Source organism: Mobula hypostoma, chromosome 23, assembly GCF_963921235.1.
Source record: "Mobula hypostoma chromosome 23, sMobHyp1.1, whole genome shotgun sequence".
In the NCBI taxonomy this organism is placed as follows: Eukaryota; Metazoa; Chordata; class Chondrichthyes; order Myliobatiformes; family Myliobatidae; genus Mobula; species Mobula hypostoma.
Window position 1 is genome coordinate 54445309 of NC_086119.1, and position 25412 is coordinate 54470720.

At 38.7% G+C, this 25412-nt stretch overlaps 1 protein-coding gene across 6 annotated transcripts in view; it reads right to left on the reverse strand.

The window, feature by feature from the left end:
- The window catches only part of LOC134336925 (protein CASP-like), a 621546-nt gene that overhangs the window by 61334 nt on the left and 534800 nt on the right, over positions 1 to 25412 (reverse strand). For 4 of the 6 annotated variants that reach the window (XM_063031579.1, XM_063031574.1, XM_063031575.1 and 1 more), the window contains one exon: positions 2 to 25409. The exons of the other annotated variants lie outside the window; for them this stretch is intronic. In XM_063031579.1, the coding sequence (XP_062887649.1) occupies positions 24635 to 25409 (775 nt within the window). In that variant the 3' untranslated portion in view covers positions 2 to 24634. Of the gene's footprint in view, position 1; positions 25410 to 25412 lie in introns of those variants that run through there. 6 annotated transcript variants of the gene reach the window in all.

Consider the following 25412-nt stretch of genomic DNA (forward strand, 5'->3'; position numbering starts at 1 on the left):
AAAACAGCAGCAACACAAATTGTTAGCAGAGGTCATGTCGGAAAATGAAACACATAAAAACATCCTCAAAAATAAAGCTGCAGGTCAGTCAGCATCTGAGAGAAAAAAGAAAGGAAACCACAAAGTAAAAACATCAGTGGAAGGGGAGACAAAAGTGGAGGAAAACAAAACACTTAAATAACAAAGCAAGAGTCACAACTGTCAGGGAAATAAACACAGGGAAAAATCAGAGATTGGGACAGGCGTACAGGCACACCTGGAAGAGGGAAGTTTCTCAGGAATTGTGTAACAGGTAGTATGATGCAGGTTCAAAAGCAGACTAAAATTTTGTACAGCTAAACAAAGAAAGTATATATCAGGTCCAAGTAAATAAAGAAGATGGGCAACTGGGGTTATTTATACCCCATAGACAGAGATGGACAAGGGATAGCAAAAGACAAAACAATGTTGGTAATACTCAGCAGGCACTGTATAAGAAGGACTGGAGAATGAGAAATATAGTGCACTAATGAACAAGGAGAAAAGTGGGGATGTCGAAAGCTAAGGGCTGATAAGTCTGGATGTAATCTTGAGCTCAATTATTCCTCAGATGGAAAAAAGCAAACATGAAAAATTGAGGCCAATCATTACGGAGAAGATAAGGTGACAAAAGATGTGGACAAGGGCAAGATGCTGGTCCACTTACACCGAGTTATAGAGTTCTACAGCACAGAAACAGGCCCTTCACCTCATCCAGTCTGTGCCAACTAGTCCCATCTACCCACAACCAGACCAGAGCTCTCCGTATCGCTCTTATCCATGTACCTATCCAAGCTTCTTTTAAATGTTGCAATTAAATCTGCATCCACCACTTCCACTTGCAAGCTTATTCCACGTTTGCATCACCCTCTGAGTAAAGAAGTTCCCCCTCAGGTTGCCCTTAGATATTTCAACTTTCACCCTTAACCTATGATCACTAGTTCAAATTTCACATGACCTCAGGGGAAAAAAAAACACCTGCATGTATTTACCCTATCTACTGTATAGCCCTCATACTTCTGTATACTTCTATATCTCCTCTTACTCTCCTGCGTTCTGAGGCTTGGTGCAATTGCAGTCAAGTGTCCAAAAAGCTGGATTACTGGTCCAATGCAACCAATCCCACCACAACTGGAGAATTTATGAGAAATATCACAGCAGGATTGGTTGCTCCATGAAACCACTAATACCCAAAGGAACTGCCACCATCCTTACACAGGCTGGGCTGCAGATCGCAATGGCTCCCTGTGTGCCTTCCTGAAATGCTCCATCCAGTCACTCAGTTCTTGAAGGCACAGTAAATTCAGGCTAGGCTCCAAAGCTAAAAACCAGGGCAGCTTTTGCAAAGTAACAGCACCACGTAATCACATCAGCAGATTAATGGAGCACTGTCCCACTGGGCAGGTTTTAGCACTGATGCTCCTAAGCAGCAGCAGCAGCAGGTGAACAAGCACAGAAATTATCCATCAGTCCCCGGGCCACATTATATCCTATTGTCTGCTCACCTACTGCTTTACATGTTTATCCAACAAAGGCAACAAATGGTATGCAGTGTAGACATCAGTACATGAAGACCTCATGGTCTCCGAGGATGCTGACTGCACAATTTCTGGTGGTTTTCCTGAAGGACTGACAATGCCAGGATTGTGGACTAGTATTGGACTTTCACAGGACTGGTGTAGTTCAATACCCAAACAGCTGTCATGGTTAGTGGGGAGCTTTTTAAGCAGATGAATGCAACCTAACTATAAGCTCACTGGATTTGATAAGGATAGCAGTAAAAGCAGATTGTTACGACGATAGTAAATCCACACTTGTCTTGAGTCGTTGCCAGTTGGGTAGTACATAAGGCCAGGATCCTGCTCAACCCATGGATTGTAGTAACTCCAGACATTAGTTGTCTCTTCTGCAGACATGTACATCAATGCATGAAAAGCTGTGTACCACCTCTTTACTTCAAATAAAGAGAGCTTCAAAAAGATGTTTTGGAGCAGCGCACAAGTACAGGAGGATGAGAGGTGACCTGATAGAGGTGTATAAGCCGATGAGAGACATTGATCGTGTGGATAGTCAGAGGCTTTTTCCCAGGGCTGAAATGGTTGCCACAAGAGGACACAGGTTTAAGGTGCTGGGGAGTAGGTACAGAGGAGATGTCAGGGGTAAGTTTTTTACTCAGAGAGTGGTGAGTGCTTGGAATGAGCTGCCGGCGACGGTGGTGGAAGCCGATATGATAGGGTCTTTTAAGAGACTTTTGGATAGGTACATGGAGCTTAGAAATATAGAGGGCTATGGGTAAGTCTAGTAATTTCTAAGGTAGGGACATGTTCAGCACAACTTTGTGGGCCGAAGGGCCTGTATTGTGCTGTAGGTTTTCTACAGAGATACCTCAGCACATGAGGAAAAGGAACTTAACTGAACCTACATTGAAATTGTCCATAATGCAAGTGGCAAACAACACCGTCCTGTAACATTTCACTTATGTAATCTGCAATGGACATTTTGCATCTTATAGTGTTTGTCTGCTGAATTTTAAACATTAGGCCTGATGCAATTCAGTTATCTCATTATTGCTCTATTAATGAAATATCCTTAAGTTTCATTTTACAATCCTTTATCGTATTCTTTAGCTTCTGCTTTACTTTCACCCCCTGTACTTTCTACATACTCCTGGATTTCTACAGTATTGATTGCTGGTATTAGCTCCCATTTTGCCTCATCTGAAGCGCCTTTCCAGAATTACCATCATTATTCTACATGAATGTACTCGCTCTGAACACCAGGAGCTCTCTGAATCCCTCCCTTCCTCTCATTGTTTACCTTCAAATAGCAGTTTCCAAACCACTTTTTCAAGTCACTTCAGTAAATATGGCCTTCCCCAAATTGAGAACATTCTATTTTTAACCCTTCAGAAAGACTTTAATGTTCCATGAACAATCAGGAGTGAACATGTTTAATTGTAGTTAATTGTAAATTGTAAATAAGTGATGGGAGAGAAGTAGTTTGCAGAAACATTTAGATTTCTGGACTAGCGTCCAGAGACAGAAGCAGAAAATTTTGGAAACATTCAGCAGATTGGCAGCATCTGTAGAGAGAGCTCTTGACTCAGAAATGCAAATTCAATTCCAGTGAAGGGTCTTCAACAAAATGTTAACTCCATCTTTCCATATATGCTGCCCAGCATACTGAATAGTTCCAGCATTGATTCTTCTTTTATTTCAGATTTCCAGTGTTTTTGATTCTCATCCAGACACCTATACAACTACCTGGAGACAAATATCACTATCATTCATCTCCTATACTTAAATAAACCTTTAAGAAAACCGGCACTGATTATAAACCACTGTAAAAGCTTATGTCCTTCAGACATGCAGTTTTATTGGATCTGAACAAATAAAGAAAAATGAGAAGGCTAGAGAAAGGATAGAAAAAGTGGTAAGTGAGCTGCTAAACGAATTATGAATTGTTGGGAGATGGGAGGCTTGAGGTCATACTTAAAATGTCAAAAATCAGGACTTAACAAAAAAGAATTTTCTTCCAGGTTGGACAGTAATAGTACTATTAAGTTGAATGGTCACTGAAACAAGTTGAAGAAACATGTAACTTAAACATCTTGGAAGTAGAACTTTTTTGAATACAACACATGAACAGGGCAGAAGGTGGAATAAGAAAAATTGTCTTTCACCTCTCAGACTTTGATGTTTAGACTGACCATACACACTTCTAGTACACTCTTCATCACAGAAATTTTAAGCATACTGCCTCTACTATTAACAGAAATTGTATCCTTTTTTATCTGAGCAAGGAGAGAAGGCAACAATGAAAAATTAAGAACAAAGTTTATGTTGGTTACAGTGCAAGCAATTACTTAATCTGACAGGAGACTGATTTCATAATTTATTTGCCAATTCAACAGTGTGAGCACAACTTTCAAGGGTCCAAACTCTTCTTTCAAGTCTATTCTGGCACACCAGTCTAGACTCAACTTCTTCACTAATGTGTTTTTTTTTCAAGGGCTGTTTTGTAAAGTGTTGCAATATCTAAAGTACAGCCCAGTTAATTCCAGGATTTATTCCTCCAGGCTCACTATTTCTTTACCTCTATTTGCACTGGTTAGATCTACCAAACATGGCACCTCTGCTTGATTTATGGAGACGAGTAACCTAAAGCATAATTTCCCAGGCAATGTTAGGCTAACTTGGATTGATTTATTGTCACAGATACCAAAATACAGTGAAAAACTTGGTTTTGTAAGCCACCATACTTAGCATTTCAAAACATAAGTTCTCTGTTTTAATGTTAAATGTATTGATTAAATGGCTTTATACTTAATTTTTTCATCTCCAAATACCAATGTATTTTCCTTAATCCTACCCTCCAAGCCCTTCTCACGTCCCCTTCTAGCTTTCCTAAGTCCATTCATAATTCCCTTCCTGGCTACCTCACTCTCTTGAGAGCTGCCTGATCCTTGTTTCCTAAACCTTAAGTAAGCTTCTTTCTCCTCTTGACCAGATGTCTCACATCTCTTGTCAACAATGGCTTCTTCACTCGACCATCCTCTCCCTGCTTCAATGGGATAAACCTATGGAGACAATTACCCTTAACACTGGTGCCCCATGAAACTGCATTCTCAACTCTACTCACCAAGCACTCTGGCACTGAGTGTCCAGAGTCTGCCCTATCTCCATCTACAATTTTTCACTGCAGTGGGTGAAATCTTAAATAACGATTAGTTGGAGTACTGGAAGGAGATAGAGAGCTTAGTGATATGATAACCTTTCCTCAATGTCAGCAAAACAAAGATTTGACTTCAGGAAGTGGGTGCTGCATACACTCTTGTCTACATCAATGGTACTGAGATTGAGCATGTTGGCGCTTCAAGTTCCTAGGAGTAAATATTACCAATAGACTGTCGTGGTTCAACCCATATAGTCAAGAAAACTCACCAGTGCCTGTCTTCCTCAGGATGCTCAAGAAATTTTCTATCCCCTTTGACCCTCACCATTGTGATACCATAGAAAGCATCCTATTCAGAAACATTAAAACTTGGTATGGAATCTGCACTGCCCAAGACTACAAGAAACTGCAAAGAGTCATGGACATAGCACATCACAGAAGCCAACCTCCATGAACTCTGGCTACACTTCTCACTGCCTCAGTAATGCAGCCAATATTATCAAATTCCTCACACAACCTGGACATTCCTTCATATCGCCCTTCCCATCAGAGAGAGTTACAAAAGCCTGAAAGCACATACCACCAAATTCAGGACCAGCTTCTATCCTTCTGACATAAGACAACTGAATGGTCCACTAGTAGAATACTATCCACTTCACTGTCTACCTTGTCATGGTGTTGTACCTTATTCTCTGCCTGCACCGCACTGCACTGCCTCTGTATCTGTAATAGTATTCTGCATTTGGTCATTGTTTTCCCTTCTACTACCTCAATGTACTGATGTGATAAAATAATTTGTATGCATGACATGCAAAACAAGCTTTTTCAGTGTACCTCAGTACGTGACCATAATGAACCAATTTACCAAGTATTGCTGAGGTATACACTCACATACAATGAATCTTTGTAATTTGTAGCTACTTCATTGAACCCACTGTATTATTGGGTAGATTAAACCAAAAAGATTATGCAAATCTCATTTTTTTCCCTTTGACTCAAAGAAAGGATGTGGAAAATATGATTAAACTATTGTAAGCTTTGAAAGTAGAAAATGTGCCCAAAACTATAACCATCATGAACTTTAACTTGGAAAAGAACGTGAAACATTAAATTAATATTTAACAGATTCCCTAATATAAACTAAACATCATTCTTATCCTAATCAATAAAAAGAGATACAATTTGATGATGCTTTGAACCCATACCGGCAATGAAGATTTTATTCAGAAAACATTGACTAATTCAAGCCCCTTTAACATAATGTACAGACTGGGTAACAAAACACTCACAGTGGTTCCTTCTGCAATACTTTTCCTTTCTAAATCCAGTACATGGCAAACCTCGGATATATTAATTCTTTTTAAACCATACTTCCCTGTTATTGTTTTTGCTTTAATGCTTAATTTCTGGAGATGAATTTAGAATTCTGCAAGGCAAGGATATTACATTTTCAAATAGGATCCAGTTTAGTTTCACAACCAAAAACCATTTTATAATAATGGATGGTGCTTTCAACACGACAAACTAGCTGAAGAAGAAATATAGAAGTGTAACTGCAGACAAAAATTGATGGAAGGCAGATGTGAATCATGTCAGCAGACTGGAGATGTACCGGCAGAAGCATTAATCAACACCATTTCTTGCTCTTGATTTACTGCAGAAGGGAACAGAGGAAAAGATCAAAACAGTAAGATTACAATTCATTAATGCACACACTAGAATAAACAAGTCACAGAACAAAACATAAAGTTTACTCGAGGATAGCCCCTACACAAATAAATATGTATTATGTATTCAGCAACTTCTAGCCCAAAGTTATAAGCATAAACTTGTAAGGACTTGTTAAGACCTTGTGATCATGGGAATAGTTTGCACTACCTTGAATTGGTTCAAAAAGTGGTGAAGAATAGCTGACAGTTAAGATGGCATGGTCCTTTACATAGTAAATTACGAGTCAATAGTTAATCTTAGAAGCAAACAACTAGGGTGGGATTACAAGTAGAGGTCGTGGGTTAAGGGTGAAAGGTGAAATATTTAAGGGGAATATGAGGGGAAACTTCTTCACTCAGAGGGCCTTGAGAGTTTGTTATGAGCTGCCAGCACATGTGGTGCAAGCAAGCTTGGTTTCAAAGTTTCAGAGAAGTTTAGCTAGGTACATGGAAGGAAAGGGTAAGGAGGGCTATGCCTGGGTGCAGGTCAATTGGACTCAGCAATTTAATAGTTCGGAACAGACTAGATGGGCCAAAAGGGCCTGATTCTATATGTTTTATGCTACATGTGATAGCATGGAAGTCACAGAATTATACAGCACAGAAAAAAGGCCTTCCAGTTCAACTTGCCATGTCAATCAAGTTATCTATCTGAGCCCATATTCTTCTAAAGCAGGGGGTCCCAACCTGGGCCCTGTTTAATGGTATTGCTCCATGACATAAAAAAGATTGGGAACCCCTGCTCTAAACCTTTCCTATCCATGTACCTGTTCAAACATCTTTTAAACATCAAATTGTATCCACCTCTGTAGCTTCCTCTGGTAGCTTGTTTCAGATACCCCTCAGCCTGTATACGAAAACCTTGCTGCTTAAGTCCTTTTAAATCTTTCCCCTCTGATTTAAACCTATTCCCTCTAGTTTCAGACTCCCCTAGCCTGGGGCAAAAAATAAACTGTGGCCATTCACCTCTACCCCTAATGATTTTATACGCCTTTATAAAGTCACCTCTCAGCCAACTATGCTCCAAGAATAAAAAAAAGTCTCTCTTTATAATATTTATTTTATTTAGAGGTACTTCTGCCTTCTGGCCTGCCCAATTACACTATGCGACCAATTAACCTACTAACCCATACATCATTGGAACGTAGGAGGAACCCAGAGCACCCGGAAGAAACCCACATGGTCAGAGGGAGAACGTACAAACGGCGGTAGCAATTGAACCCCAACTAATCACAATGACACTGTGCCTCCCACAACTCAAGTCCTTCAGTCACATCTTTGTGAATCTTCCCAGCTTAATGACATCCTTCCTATAGATGGGCGATCAGAACTGCACACAATACTCCAAATGTGGTGTCACCAATAGCTTGCACAGCTGTAACATAATGTCCCAACTTCTGCATTCAGTACGCGAACTGAAGGCCAGTGTGCCAAATGCTTTCTTCACCACCCTTCTGCCAGTGTCTCTATTTCCTACCTGTCTACGTATTATGTACTATGTCTTTCAGTTCCACAACACTTTCCAGGCCCTGCAATTTACTGTGAAAGTCCTGCCATTGGTTAAGCTTACTGCTCTCACCTGTCTGAGTTAAACTCCATCTGCTATTCCTTGGCCCACTTCCCCAACAGAACAGGAAAAACCAACAACTGCTCCATTTGGTACATATGTAAACAGCTACAACCTGTGCAGAAGAGCAGTGACTTTAAAACTTACATGGAACGTCTATGAAATTATTGGTTAAATTTTAAAAAAGTATAAAGAAAATAAGATGTGAGTCAGGATTTAAATTTAAATTCCTACCATGACACAGATCAGATTATGACAGTAATTCTCAGCTGATCAGCTCTCCATTCAGTCTCTGGCTTCTCCGCAAATAAGTTTTTTGCGAATGCAGTGTACACAAGAGGCTTTCTCCAGTCCCTCAGTGATGTATGGTTCCAGCACAGTTTCAGATCTCAAGTATTAATTAAAGTCAACAGTTCTTGGCACCAAAATCCAGTTTATCACTGTTCCCTTGTCCTCGTGTCTTCTAAATTACTAGTGTGTTCTCACCACTAATAAATGCAACCTATCTCATTATAGCACTGCTACTTGTGCCATTTAAAGGCTACAATTTCTTTCTGTGGCACAAATCACCGATTTCCAGCACAAAAAAAAATTAGCATCACAAAGCTGCATTCATTAGCAAATAGAGCAGAAAATTGGGTGATTTATCAGTTATGTTGGGTGTTCATTATGTATTCTAACTGGTTGCATCCCTGTCTGGTATGGAGGGGCCATTGCACAGGATCAAAAAAGCTGCTAAGTTGTAAACCCAGCCAGCTCCATCATAGACACTAGCCTCCTCAGCACCGTGGCATTGATCACTAAATACCCCCATCACCCCGGGCACGCCCTCTTTGCTACAATCAAGGAGGTAGTATAGGAGCCTGAAGACATTCACGCAATGTTTCAGGAGCAGCTTCTTCCTGGCCACCATCAGATTTCCGAATGGACGTTATCTCATTATTTTTTCCTCTCTTTTTGCACTAATTATTTAACTTTTTAAAATATATACTTATTGTAATTTATAGCTTTTTTTATTATTATGTATTGCAATGTACTGCTGCCAAGGACATTTCACCACATATAGCCAGCAATATTGAACCTGATTCTGATTCTAGCATACAATCCTTTGTTCCTCTCACCATATCACAGTATTACTCCAATTTTAGTTAGCTGTTACATTTTGACAATTATACTCTTCAAAAGGTGTGCTATCTCTGCTCTGAGGCAAATCAAGATATTGAACAAATCAAATATTAATCTCATCTTGGGCAAGCACATGTCAAAACTGAGCACTGCAACATTCACCAACCTTTATGGAGTTAAAGGGAAGCTCAATTCCTAATACAGTGAGGTACTTAACAGTTACACTCCTCTGAATGAGATCAATATACCCCTGTTAGAAGCTCCATGATGTTGGCTACTCAGGGAGTCTATGACGTTGCTGATCTCCATGCTGTCCAACAATGATACCATGTGTAGACAACAGTTTTGAGCACAGGAAGGTGCAAGGGTGAAACAACATTCATTTTCAGGATCTGGGAGTTGTCAGCATTTGTTGCACACCTTAGCTATCATATCACCTTCCCTGAACATGAAAAGTTTGCAGCGTCAGCGTAATATTGTCAGAATATTAATGAAATGATAATATTTAAAAAGCAATAATAAGTAAGTAGAGGTTATTTCTGGTGGTTGTTTTAGTCTTGACTAAGGGGCAGAATAAAGTCAAGCTTTCATATATGTCATTGAACCCATTCAGGAAATTCATCTATCCCATCAAGTTTATCCAGTTCTCATTAATTCCATCAACCCTTTCACTCCATTGTTCCTCTGTAACATATTCTCTCTCTCTTACTCTTATTCTCATCAGCTTCCCAATTTCCCTGTCACAGGGTTGATTTACAATGGTCAATTAACCTATCAACATGCACGTATTTGGGATGTGGGAGGAAACTGGAGCACCAACTTGGTTACAGGGAGAACATGCAAACTCCAGAGAGAGAGGGGACTGAACCTAAAGTAGGCTGCACCTTCAATGTCCATCACCTCAAGAGCTGCTGTACCAATGGCTGGCCAAATATGAGGACAGAATGGATCTACAGTGTTTGTACTTAAGGAGATAGCAGAAATGTTTACCCTGGCCCAGGAGTGTAGGGCAATGAGTACAGTTTCAGAATATAAGCCATATAGGATGAAAACGAGCAGCAACGTTGACACACTTTGGAATTCTCTACTCAACAGGGCTTGGGGACTCAAGTCATTGAATTTATTTAGAATGTAATTCCAAAGATTTCTGTATATTAAGAGAGCAAGGAAATATGAGGAAAGTGCAAGAAATGGAGCAAGAGGTGTATGATCAGCTATGATCTTGTTGAATGGCACAACAGGTTCAAACAGCAGCCAGCCTACTCCTACTCCTAATTCTAATGTCAGATTTCTTGTTCTCACTGACCTTGTGGAGACAAGTCCCATCCTGGCACCAATCAGTACCAAAATGCTAAATCATTTAAATTCTGAGCAGATGTCAAACCTGGGAATCCATGAGACACCGTGATTTCTAACTGCACAGGCTGGCTGCTTTCTCACTGCACCATTACAGAGTCAAGCCAGGGTTCACTAGGGTGTGGAGAAAGGCATGCTAAGAGCGTGCTCAGGCACATCTAAGAACTGCAACACATAACTGCATTTATGTGAGACATGCAACAGACATAAATAATCCACTGGAAGCTAGGGATAGTTAATATGTTAACACGAACTAAATCTACATTAAAAAACCCAGATATAACCAGCAAGCATGATTGCCATAATAACTTATTTGGCCCATTTGTGTCTCTCGGGAACGTATCCTAAATTGTGTATCCTCCAAGTCACTCAGAGAGCTACCCTGGCATCAATCTCACTAACAACTAAGGACATACTGAAAGTAGAGAGTCTCTCAGAAGCCTACTAAAACCAAGTCTTCCAGATGTCTTCAGCTCCTAGGATTTCCACTAAGGGATGATGCTATAAAAGACCTTACATCAATCATTGACCTTTTGGGAGAGTATGGTGAAAAAGAACATTTTCAAACTCAGAAATCTAGTAGTTCAGGTAAGAGCAGAGAAATAGTCAAATGATACACATTGATTATGTGTCAATGTGCTGAAGATGTTCAGCCCACAAAAGGATATAACTTTGTATTATGTACCATAAGATTCAGCATTTCGACTACACCCTTTAGCAAATCTTGCTTTGACCTTCAAAATGGGATTCATCCATTCAACTCACAGCAAGATTCAGCCTTGTTTTCCCTTAAACTGAGAAAAAATAGATGTGGGATGAAAGATAGGAACAAGGTTTTCAGAGGTTGAGGACAACACAAATGAACGTCCTATGTTCCTATGAAAAGATTCCAATTGAATCATGCAACAGAGGCTGGATATCACTAGCCCTCAGTCATTCACATTCAAGGTGTAAGCAGATTGAAGTGGCCTACCTGAATTAAGACAGGAAGAGAAGGAAAGCCCATCAGGTTGGCTGTTGAGGAGAGGATGTCCAACAGGCTAATACAAATCACACAGGCCTTCTGTGGAAGAGAATAACTGAGCATCTGCCTGATGTAAGTAGGAATACAGTGGCTTTTCAAACTGCACAATAAGATGGGTCTGAGTTTATACACTGGTACCGGGCTATTAGCACCTGGACATCACCACACAAAGGTAACATTTTTCAGACAGATATTCCCTCAGAAAGGAACAGAAGAATGCACTTTAATATAAAGAACATTTTTAAACAGACATATTATAAAGCTAAAACATCGGATCATTTTCTCTCTTTGTATAACAAATTAAATTATTGGTTTTGAATGATTACACACAAATAAAGACAATGAAGGCCAATACTGTGTTTGTATAAAAGATATTTACTTCAATTATCACACCTAGGGTGCTAGTGAATAATACATCATGTGAGTTTCATACAGTGATATTGCTTCTCCATATTATATAAGGACTGTTTACAGTGCTGAGAACAAAGTATGCAGTATGACTAATCACCAGAGACAGAGAGAAACCTGATTCTGCCACAGAGGGAGCAGATTCCATTTCTGCCAGCCATATAGAAAAGTTTTGACCAATTCCTAATACCAAGAAAAACAACTATGAAACGTGGATCACAGTGAAAAATGGTTAGCATAAAGTCATGTGCACAAGAATGACACTTTGTTTTGGTCATCTGGGTTTATCATCGTGAACTCTTTCTGTGACTGTGAATAGCAAATTCTAAAAATCATCTAAAATATTCAGTATGTGATGGCATTAATAAACGGAATACTTTTAAACTGTAAGACATCACAAAACATTTGGGGAGTGGGTAAAGACAATAAGCTTATTAAAATTGTTAAGGTAGGTATGTCACACAAGCGTGCTGCTGTAGTACATGGGGCAGTACAGAAACGGTCCACAGGTGGTTAATAATTATTGCACAGATGGTAATGTATAATTCCATGGATTTCCACCACTCTCCCCAACAAAATGGAAAAAGGTTTAATGAGCGGTTTTCTCTTTCTACTTACTATTGAACAACTTGATTTAAAGGGGGCTCTAGGAGGCTGGAGCAAAGGTTAAAACTACTGTCTCACCTCAACTTAGAGAACCATGATTCAGATATGTGCTATAGAAATTAATGTTGTATAAGTGCTCAAGCTCAAAAGGCAGAAGTGAAACTTATTTGCCATAGTCAAAGATAATCTATTGCTGTAACTCCAAAACTGAAAGCTGCACATGTTGGAAATCCAAAGAAGCCAAAAGCACTCAGCAAGTTAGTCAGCATCTGAGGAAAGAAACGACTAGTTAAATCTTATTATTCTGAGTTGTATAAATAGGTGACGTTGCTTTGTTTGTTTTCATGGCTCATTGGCTGGACTATTTAACAATGGGATCATGTTCTATTTCACTGCAACTGAGGAGATAATCTCTCACTGCACTGTAGCAAATACAACCAGCCACAAGACTGTACAGTCCACCTCTGACACTAAGCAAAAGGCATAACTTTCCATTGCTATCATAACTGCAGTGTCATCACTAGGCACATTGTAAGAAAGGAAAATATGAGGGAGAAGACTATCATTTTCTCTCAGAATATCACCCTTATATATCAATATTCAGGGTTCTGGATGTCCATTACAACCTTCCTTCTAGATGCAATATTAACATATTTCAGCCTGGTCTCCTTTGATGGTGACAATTTTCACCTTTCATGAGGACAATAGATTAATGCTTTCAATCTATCCAGACTCTGCAATTGCTCTATCTGAAAGTAAGATACAAGGGACATTTTTCAGAGCATTTAAGCAGTGCTCAGAGTGAGGAGAGACATGATGAATGTCTTAACACAAATAAACAAACATAATCTCCACCTGCAAATTAAATCCTAGACACTTTCACACTGTTATCACTTCTTATTTCTTCTCCAAATCTGAGACTAAGCCAAGCCACAACTTCCATGTTGCAAGAACAACTCACGAATACTTGTATAGTATCCCAACTTTAATGAATATCAACGTACTATGTTCTGATTTCTACATTCTAGACCCTGCAGCTCTGAATCACAATCACTGATGATTTCTCAGCAAAAAGGAATTTTGGTAGTTGTCAGATGAACTGCCACTAGTTAGCATATCTTCCTAAACATGATTTTCTTAATTGCATCTCTCAGCAGCTGGTGAGACAGAAATTCATGAGATTCACTGTTTAAGTTACCAAGTCAAATGTACTCTTAAGTGTGACTTCTGGATTGTGTGATGCTAATCTGTGAAAATCCATTTTTACGTGAGCATTATACATTACGTCTTTCATCTTACTGATGACTTGCTTTTGTCTTTCTCCTCTTGCTTATGGGTAAGAGTGATGAAGATGGAGCATGGATCAGTACATGGAATTATGATGCTGTTGCCATTACTGAAACTTGGTTGAGAGAGGAGCAAGAATGGGCGATTAATGTACCAGGTTTCGAAGCTTTAGAAATGATTGAGGAGGAGGTAAAAGAGGGGATGGAGTTGCACTACTAATCAGAGACAACATCACAGCCGCACTCAAGACATAATGGAGGGGTCAGACACTGAGTCCAGTTGGGTGGAACTCAGGAATACAGAGGGTGCAATCACACTGATGGGATTGTACTACGGACTCCCTAAAAGCCACCTGGACATTTGAGCAACAGATATGAATCAGATTAAGGAAATGTGTCAGAACAATAGGGTTTTTGTCATGGGGACTTTCAACTTCCGATATAAACTGGGACCTTCTTAGTGCAAGGGGTTTTAATGGGGCTGAATTTGTTAAGTGTATCCAGGAAGGCTTTTTGATTCAGTATGTGGATGGTCCAACAAGATGAGGAGTCATACTTGACCTGGTGTTGGGTAATGAGCCTGGCCAGATAACTGATGTTTCAGTGGGTGAGCAGTGAGGGAACAGTGACCACTCTCCTTAACTTCCAGGATAAGAATAAGTATGGTCCTTGCAGGAAAATTTTATCTTGCAGTAGGGCAAATCACAAGGGCATTAGGCAGGAACTAAGAAGCATGAATTGGGCATACCTTTTCTCTGGCAAGTCCACATTAGTCACATGGACGGTGTTTAAAGATCAATTACACAAAGTACAGGAAAGATATGTTCCTGTTAGAAGGAAGGACAGGGATGGAAAGATAAGAGAACCTTGGACGTCCAGAGAGTTGATGAATTTAGTCAAGAAAAAAATGTTAGGAGTCTGTAAAGCTTTAGAAGTCAGGATCAAATGAAGCACATGAGTAAACAGAAGCCAGAAGAGAACTAAAGAAGGGAATTAAAGAACTAAAGAATTAGGAAAGCCAGGAAGGGCAATGAAAAGTCCTTTGCAAGTAGGATTAAGGTGAATCCTAAGGCATTCTATACATACATCAAGAGTAAGAGGATAATTAGGAAGAGGATGGGACCACTCAAGGATAAAGAGGGTAATATTTGCTCGGAAGCAGGGAATATGAGTAAGGTACTTAATGAGTACTTTGCTTCAGTATTTACCAACGAAAAGGATATGGAGGACCAGGAGATCAGTGCTGAGTTAGGGCATTTAGAGGTCAAGGAGGAGGAAGTGTTGGGCCTCTTAAGGACTATTAGGGTGAATAGATCCCCAGGACCCAATGGGATTTACCTCAGGTTATTGAAGAAGGCAAGAAATGAGCTTGCTGGGCCTCCACCAGTATTTTTGTGTCTTCTCCAGCCACAAGTGAGGTACTGTAGGACTGGTGAGTGGCTAATCTTGTACTTCTACTTAAGAAGGGAACAAGGCAAGATCCCAGGAACTACAGAGCTGTGAATTTCACGTCAGGTGTAAGGAAACTGCTGGAGAAATTTTTTAGGGATGAGATATATGAGCATTTGGAAACCCATGGCCTAATTAAGAGAGCCAGCATGGCTTTGTGTGGGGCAAGTCATGCCTTACCAACTTGATTGAGGTTTTTAACAAGGTGACGAGAGAGATTGATGAGGGCAGGGCAGTGGATGTTGTCTATATGGATTTCAGTAAGGCATTTGACAAAGTCCCTCATGGGAGGCTAATCCAAAATATCGAGATTACGGGATCCACGGCGAATTGCTGTTTGGGTTCAGAACTGGCTTGCACATGGAAGAAAGAGGATAGTGGTTGAAGGGAGTTATTCCAGATGGAGGTCTCTAATTAGTGGAGTTCCGCAGGGGTCTGTGATGGGACCTCTGTTGTTTGTAATCTATAACAAGTGACCTTCATGAAAACGTAGATGGGTGGGTTAGTAAATTTGTGAATGATACCAAGATTGATGGAGTTGAGGATAGTGTAGAGGACTGGCAAAGAATACAGCGCGATATAGATCAGTTGTAGATGTGGGCTGAGAAATGGCAGATGGAGTTTAACCCAGATAAATGTAAGGTGCGCTCCTTGGTAGGAAAGATGCAAGACCCTTCATGTTGCTGAGCAGAGAGATCTTGGGGTTCAAGTCATAGCTCCAGGAAAGTGGCTACACAGGTCAAGAGATAGGGTGGTTAAGGAATGCTTGCTTTTATTCATAAGGCATTGAGTTCAAAAGTCAGGAGGTTACATTAGCAACTTTATTAAACTTTGGTTAGGCCACATCAGGAGTATTGTGTACAGTTCTGGCTGCTCCATCATATGAATCATATGAAGGATGTTGAGGCTTTGGAGATAATGCAGAAGTAGTTCACCAGGACGCTGCCTGGTTTAGAGGTCATATGCTATCATGAGAGACTGAATAAACTTGGGCTGTTTTCTCTGCAGCATCACAGGCTGAGGGGAGATATGATAGAGGTTTACTAGATTATGATAGGCATAGATAAAGTGGACAGAGAGTATCTGTTTCCCAGGGTTGAAATGTCTAATTCCAGAGGGCATGCATTGAAGGTGAGAGGGGGTAGGTTTAAGGAGGATATGAGGGGCAAATTTTTTACTCAGAGAGTCATGAATGCCTGGTATAGTGGTAGAGGCAAATACATTACAGATTTTTAAGAGACATTTGGATAGGCACATGGATATAAGGAGGATGGGGGGGTGGAATATGGACATGTGAGTAGGAGGGATCAGTGTTTGGATGTTTTTGATTTGGTTTTTAACTTCTTTGGTACAACACTGTGGGTCGAATGGTCTGTTCCTGTGCTGTACTCTTCAATATTCTATGTTCCAATGAGCAATATCTACAGTTTTGCTTTTAATCCCCTGCTATGACCTCAGTTTTAAATTCAGTAAATTGTTTGTAAGATTCAGTAAACTCAGTAAATTTTGGGTGAAATTTGAACATGAATCTTTTAAAAAAGTGGAAACTCAGAGTTGTACAAGGAATTCGTCTTAATGTAAGCAATACGGGCACCAGCAGGACATACACTGCATTTTAACCGTTATTAAGCATACCCTCCTTAAATTGTAAGTTTAATGCAGCCAGCTTGTTTCTTGACCATACAAAAGCTTTGCCTTTGGGACAGGAAGGAGATGAAACTTAGTTAAAAACACACACATAAAAAAAGCATGTCCTAAATTTCTAGATGTTTTCTGATCAGTCTGGGATTCTTACTGGCAAAATTGAAAAAACAAACAGCCGTAACAGAAATGGCTGACAACACTTAATGGAGTTCAGTTCACTTTTCCTGCTTAAATGGCTTGGCTATTATTTGTAACTTTGTTGGCAACCAACACCACTGGTCTCATATATGATCAAAGTGCTGTCATTAATTTCATTCACTCATAAACTACAAAGACTGCTTCAGCAAGGTAAACTGTGTTGATGCTGAGCATGAAGGTCAGTAGAAAATGAAAATTAGATAAATCAAAAAACTTAATGCCCACAGGAATAGAACTCTACATTTAGGGTCAGAATATGTACAGTACAGTACAACAGTACTAATTGTATGTATAGTAAGTATAGTACTATGTACATAACATTTATTATAATCCACATGTGGTACTAACAAAACTCTTAGATAGTTACAAAAACCCTTATGGACCAGTGTCTTTTAAAGAAGGTAACAGGTTTATACGATTTGAGTAAAACTTCTATAGAACTCAGAAGGTCAAGCAGCATCTGTGGAGGCAGAGGACTTGTTGATATTTTCAGTTGAGACACCTCATCAGAACTGAGTGTGGTAGGGATACAGCTGGTATAAAGAGGTGAGTGGGAGGGGTGAGACAGAAGCTGGCAGCCAACAGATAACATGGATACAAACAAAGATTTGGAGAATTGACAAATAAACAGGGATTGCCCCGTAATCCAGCATGTGTAGTCACTTAAGTTTCCATCTGACTTAGTCTTGTCTAACATGGATAGTTTAACCTGTAACTGAACTACCCCAGGCCACAGAAATGTGAACCTAAACAACTTCAAATATAATGCTGAGCAACATCAGAAAAGCATTCCAAATAAATACCAGAAATAATCCTTCGTAAATTAGCAAACAACAAAACACCAGTTTAAAACACTGCATTAAAACTCTCAGCAGCAGATCCTACAGAAGGAAAACAAGGATGTTGATCATAAAAGTTGGAGCTATGACTAAAGGGCAGATGTTGCAAAAGCAGAAAATAATCAGGGGAGAGATGGATTTTGAGAGAGAAATCAGCTCCTGATGAGGAAAATAATGACGTGCATAAACAAAACTTATGAGCCAATAAAATGATGCAGAACCCCGTGGAGTAAAGAGACTAGAGCAGACAAGGTTTCTAAAATCTGCAGCTGAAGTGCATAATGGACCAAAGCAGAGGAATTCAAAAGGACCAGGAATGCTTCTTCTCTCAGATGATGACTGACTTCTTATACATTTCCAGCAGGATTAAAAAAACCTTTTAATTCAGCTTAGCTTTCACACCCATTATTCATGCTTAAAACAAAATCAAGGAACCAACCTAAATCCCCATGGCATACATTTACTGACGGGAATGGCTGTGAAAGTGTACCTATGGCACACAAATGAACCAAAATATGCTTTACATCCTGTGAATTTTATTGATACATTCATGCGAAGAGGAGTGAATACAACAGGAAACAGAGGGAATAAAACAATTCTTCAAAATAAATAGAATAGTAGTGCTCAGGGAAAGGAGGAAATGATTGTTTTACTTTTAGAATGCATAGCTAAAGGTGGTAGTTAGGTTATTACAGATTAGAATAGAGCAATAATAGAATAGAGAACAGAATGTGGGTATGAATAAGTAAAAGGTAAAATGGGGCTAAAAGAGTAAAACTCAACAGTTAAGTACTATCAGAGGGAGAATGCAGACTGGCTCTCTCAATCAGCCCAACAGGACCTAACATGACTTGCCTATGAAGATGAGAATACGGGCAAAGTCCTGCCTGTCCTGTAGAGGATAATGAATCAACACTAACCACTGTACCCCAAAGATTTACCATCCAATAACAAAAGAGAAAACACCAAAATAATGGGTGATTATCTTAAAATAATATTCTTCAGATCAACTTCAGCATTGATACTACGTTCATAGTTGAAACAAGATCATACAAAACACAAAAATATCTGTTCCATTTCCTTATTTAAAGTAATTTTGTTTTGCCACTATCCAGCTGGGAAATCTAGGGAAAAAATGTGATTTAACCAGTGAACTTTTCACTGCATCTGTGTTTTATGCATTTAACGATGAAACAAATACAAGGGAGGTGCTTAATTGATGCTAGTGAATTAGAATCGCATGTTAATTACATATATTAGTGATGCTACTTTATGAACACATTACACTGAATGCAAAACTTGAGTTCTCTTTATGACCAACAGAAAATACTTTGCTTGATGATGTCTTCTAGCATTAGTTAAAACACATGATTTACATAATGGAGGAATTAGAAATAATAATTGTGAAATTTACTGACAAAAGTTCAACAAATCTTTTCAAAGGTTCGAAATAGATCAGATCAGTAGAAGAAGTGGGCTAGTAGATGATATATTTAAATAATAAATTTATCCCAAACTTCAGGAAGTAAATGGAGAAAGACTCTGAATGTTGTTAGAAATTTTGAAATTTAACAAAAGAAATTGTTGTATTCTTTACTTTAGAAGGATTTAGTATAAATGGGGCAGATTGCAGATATTTTAGATGTACTACCTTACACAAAAATTCTGAAATGTTTGAGAATTTTTCATAGAAAAGATTTGGTAGTAAAAGATGGCGAATTCCCAGAAATTATGATCAAAGATTTATTTACAAATGGAATTTCATCACAGATTTCTGAGCTGCAGTGCTTATCAACTGTAATTAGATGTGGAAAATTGAATGCATTTATACTGTTGAACAGCAAAATGATTTCAAACATCTTTTAAAGTGTCATCCGATAAAAGTCCAAAGGAGACATTTGTACAAAATTACTGCTAAAAATTATGGAATGATAATATTGCTTTTTATAATAGTGCTTTTGAGAGAAAATATGCTGATGACCCTCCATTTATAAGGACTTATCACAATAGATTTTAAAAATATATTTTTTGTAAAATATACCGCAAGTGCTTTAGGGAATGTATTCTACTTTTATCTTTTTTCCACTTGTGCATATGTTTATGGGAGCCAATTCAGTATCTGCAATCACAGTATCTAAAATTATGACAGAGTCAGACTTTTATTCTTTCCATAATATCCTACTCAAGGCACACAAGAGTTCAACTCTGTTATTTCCAGTTATTTATACTGGCTCCAAATGTTAGCATCTAATGTTAGCATCTGTGATGCATAAATTGAGCAGAGGTTCACAGGAACATGTTTTAATCACCAAATTTTAAGGTGGCTATGTAACGGAGAAGGTAACCTCAGAAGATTTAGGTGCAACCCTACCCATGGAAAGTTTAAGATAGCCTCTTATTGTTCTTATGGGTCAGAAATGGAATGTATGCAGACAATCTCAAACTAGTATCTACCACATAGAGTTTTGCAACACAAACCTTCAAAAATTTAGTGACAGCCTTCAATGTTTTGAATGGAAATAGAAATGGTGCATACAAAGAGTACTTGTTATAGATTGTAAAACTTGGATCGACTTCCAGAGTTTCTGTAGACAAGAAATATTGCTCAACTACAGAATCAAGATATAAAAGGTAGCAATTGAAGATGGTAGTACTATCACTGGTTCTAACCATTATCTTGGAAGGGTACGTGCAAAAGAATGATGCACATAATAATTGTAGAGATTTAGGAATGAATGTATTTCTTTATCGGGGACAGTATCTCAATCTCTACTTCCTTCTGTCTTAATGCTAAATGATACAATATTGCCAATTCATCTTGCCCTTTATCACTCAGAAGAACTGAAACATTTGTATGCAAAATCAACAACTCCAAAATATATTACAAGCTTGTAAAATTATAAGGCCCATAATTATTTACATGAAACAAAGAACCTGCAAAATACACACTGTAAGATCACAGGCTATAATTGCCTTTACTCTAACTGGGCTATAAAGTATGATTAAAAAGGTGGTTGTCTTGAAATGAAATTAAGTTTACAGTTATCTTAATAAAATGATATAAAATGTACAGTCAACAACTTCAACTGAAGCATCAATTTAGTGAACGGTGACTGGTTGAAATTTCAGGGAAGATGAATACAATCAATGAACTATTACAGTGATCAAATGAAAAGTACTTGGTTTTCCAGCCAGTCTGACCTAAATTTCAAAGGAATAAATTACTTGTGTTGCCAATACAGAACTAAAATAAATGTTCCTATCATTCTCAGAATTCCAGCTCAAAAATTATTTACAAAAAAAGGATAAACCTAAGGCTATTTGACTGAGGATAAGTTACTTTAAAATCACCAGAATTAACTCTGATTATTAAGTTATTTATATGCTAAGTTTTGCACATCAAAGAATTGATCTGTTTTTAGGGATTGCCCATTTCCTCAGGCAGTAATCTGTACTTTGTAGTAATTAACTCAGATTTATGTACAGGATATTATGATCAATGTTCTTAGGGATTTTATTTTTATTTGTGAACATTAGAAGATTTCTAAAGTGTGCTACACTCTGCATCATTATGAAATAGTTAAAACAGTGTCAACAAAGGAACAAAGCCTACAGATAACACTAACATACAGGACAAAACGGAAGTTTAGAATGAAAAATAATCAGTGTCCACCTGGTAAATACACTGCATTTGACAAAGCTTTTTAAACTGCTCTTTATAGGCTGATAGCAAACACTGTCAACATAATGTACAGACGCATTACCCAACCAATCTCTGAAAAAAATGCCATCTTTCAAGATCATTCCAAGAATTAGCATTAACTTTGTCACAATGACTATGGAACAATTTTATAGCTAATCCCAAACCTCCAGTGTGGATGGACTCTTAAAGAAATTTCCACCACTGCAAACATTCCTGGGATTAGGTTATTTTGCTCTGAGAAATAAAATTAACTTTGAAGCTTCAAGTTATATCAACATCAATTCTCATGTGTTCCAATTGAGGTTTAATTTCCTGAGTTCTCTAGTATAAAGATCACATTGCAAAGTGAACTGTTTCGAGAACAGGTACACATGCTTGAGGTAAGGTTTAGACAACAGATGGACAGATTATAGTCTCAAAAATAGTTATGGTATTTTATAAAATGTTTTCATTTATCAAAGTTACCAAAATGAGAAACATTCAGCTTGCCATGCTGTTCCCACAAACTCTTGCTTTCCAACAGTTCAGTCTCAGGCATGAAGTCTGATAGTAATCCAGTTGACTGAAACTATGGGTGATCACAAATTTCTGGTATTGGGCAAAGCTCAGGTTATGTAGAATGGTAAGGAGTAGGAGGGACTACTATTTAATGCTTGTGTTTGAGAGAATAGTGTTGAGAAAACTGCCAAAGCTAACATCAATCCTTCGGAAACCTTCTGTTTCATTACTAATTTTCTCCTTACACCACTATCTGATGAAAGCACAAATAGCACAGAATACTCACATCTTATTAAAAGGGAATATGACTATTGCCCATAGTTGTCAGTTTTATAGGGCTTTGCTAAGAATAGTGGTGAAGCTACATGACTAGTAATCCAGCAATCAGTCAGTAATCCCAATTATCCGGTAGAATTAAATCAAATTCCACCATGACATGTCACTATTATGTAAATGTAAATTTAAGCTCAGCTAATTACTTAAATCATATTCACATGGAGGATAATATCAAATGTCAACTAGTAGAGTCAAATGGCCTCTTCATAAATCATAACTTCCAAGGATTCACACGCCACCCATTGCTAGATGGCACAATGTTAAATGGTTACCCACTTGGAAGGAGAGCATACCTCACAGCAGACCACAGGAAATACCTTGTTTCTTTCACCTTTGGAAAGCTGAGGAGATCAAGAAAAAGAAACATGGGAACAGCCCTTGGTGGTTTACCAGTAATTATATACTATACTCCAACACTGGGTGGAAGATTTGTACTGGGTGATTTTGCACTCATGCCTGTAGCAACAGTATGTATCTCAGGGAGTTCTGGTTTCAGATAATTTTCACAATTCATCTTTTACAGCTTAATGTTGAGGAATGCTCTCTGGTGGGCATGAATGCTGGAGGATTTCATTCTAATTTACTGTCTTGCAGCCTCCTAGAGCCCTTCTCTATGACTAGCTGGAGTTGAATCAGAACCATAAGTACACTTAACAGCTAAGTGCTCAATCAATATGCAATGTACGATTTTTATGTAAGAAATATATGATTATTTAACATATCATGCAGATAATGTAGCTTTCCCTATAAACAGTCATAATCTGCTACAAAAACTACACACAACACGCTGTGGTGCAATATCAGGTATATAACTCCTCAACCATAATTATTATAGAAAACAGAGTTCATATATTATAATTAAAATGACAGGTTATGATTGTGCTACACAGATACTTCAATGGATTCTGACCTAAAAGACCAACACAAAAATCATGATGCAATTTACACTGTGGAACAAATTCTAATCAATAATCTGAAACTTGTAAGATGTCAAGGAGCCAATATTTATCCAGTGAAACTTGTAAAATATCCCAAATACTGCCGGCAGTCTGACCCTTTAGAACAAGACTTGCTCCTTTTCATCACTTCCTAACAATGGATAGAAAAAAAATACCACACCTATAAATAAGCACAAAAATATTCTGGTATACTGAAATACTCTACTGTTAGTTTTAATAAAAGATATGGCAAGAAAAATGTAACTTGTGACAAGCTAATTCATACAAACTCTATTGATGACATAGCTTATTGAGGAAAGGGTGGCAGTATGCACTCTAACTGTGCATCAGTATGTATGAAATCAGCCAGACCTAAAAATTTACACACATACAAACTTGTCCTCACACACACTCTCGCACACAAGAAGACAATAATATGAGGTCTGATCAGCGTGCTTTGTGGTTTAGAGGTTAAAAAGCAGGTTATAAAATATCTAGGTACAGATCTTGTCCTGATTTGGCCTAAAATGGAGTGTATTAAACAAACCCTGGCCCGCAGAGAAACCAGAGTTAGTTAAAGCTATGAAACAATGTGCACTACATATCATTATTCCAAATTCACATACAAGGAAACACTAACTCACCTACCACATCTTTTTGACAAATCTTTTTTTTACATAACCTTTTTTTAAAAAATAAGTGGGCTAAATGTGTTTTTCTCTTTCAAAGTTTAAAACAGCAAGAAATCTCAAAATATCTAAGAAACCAAACTAGTGTGTTTAGAGTCAGATGACTGTGCAATCTCTCAGTGGCAACTGAACAGCTATAAAATTCTAGTCATTTGAAAACTCTCCAATTTTTTTTTCTGCTTAAGAAGTTGATAGTGTAATATCGCTCTGCTGCCATTTAATGGCTAGGAGATCCCCTCATTAGCCGATGGTTGCCGCTGCTTGAAGCCCACTTGGCAGAGGGGGAAGGCAAAGCTGTAACAGTTAATCCCAAACAGTTTGAAAATCAGTCATGACACAAAAACACTTCAGGGTACAAAAGCTTAACTGCATGTTTCAACTCTGGCTTTGAAAATGCTATGATGAACAGAACTTAATGCTCTCCTTTCTATATGCACCTTGGCCTATGGCATTTTTGCCCCGTGGCCTGCAGGGCATTAAGTGCGTAACAGGATAAAATGAGTACAGAATGTCCGAGGTTTCTCAATATGTAACTCTCGGGAGTTGTGCATAATTAATAATTTAATCTCAAAATTCCCATTCAATGGGTTCTTCCCGACTTGCAGCCTTCTCCAAACGATGGATAATATTGTTCAAGTTTGCTGCTTTCTTACGCCTTAAGCTGTTCTCTCTCAAGCTCGTTTTTTGGGCAGGTGATGCTGTGTCAGAAAAATTGAACAGCCGTTTCTGAAAGCCTACAGCGGAAGAGGATGAGGAGCCTCCACAGATGGTGCTCTGCTCACTGCTCGCCTGCTGCACCAAAGAGGTATCTTCTTTCAAATCTCGGGAAATCTCCCCTACAGTTGCTGATGTGGAGGCCGATGAGGTAGAGTTTTCCTCTTCTACAACTGACTGCACTAAAGACTGACTTTTCTGGAACTCTTCCAAGGATGCTCCTGACAAATGTGCTTCCTGTTGAGATCTCTTGTTTCGACCCGGATGCTTCAGGGTCCTCTCATCTTCACTCTCAGCATTTGGAGATACCATAGCATCTTTTTCTGACTGGGACAATTCCTTTTTGTCATCTTTAAGGTCAACCTGTACAAAAGACTCTGCATCCTCATCACAAAGTGACTCTACCTGCCCTCCCTGAGGGCTCACACGCCCAGTGCTATAATTTTCCACTCCCATGACATTTTCCTTTTCTTCAGCCACCACATCCAAGTCTCCTCCATCACAGCTCTCCCCTTCTGAACTGTGACCTGTCCTACTTCCTCTGACAGACGGAGAGCCACCGGATCCTGTCTGACCTTGAGACCCTGCCTGTACTTCCTCAATGAACAGCTCCCTTCGAATTCGTGACCTG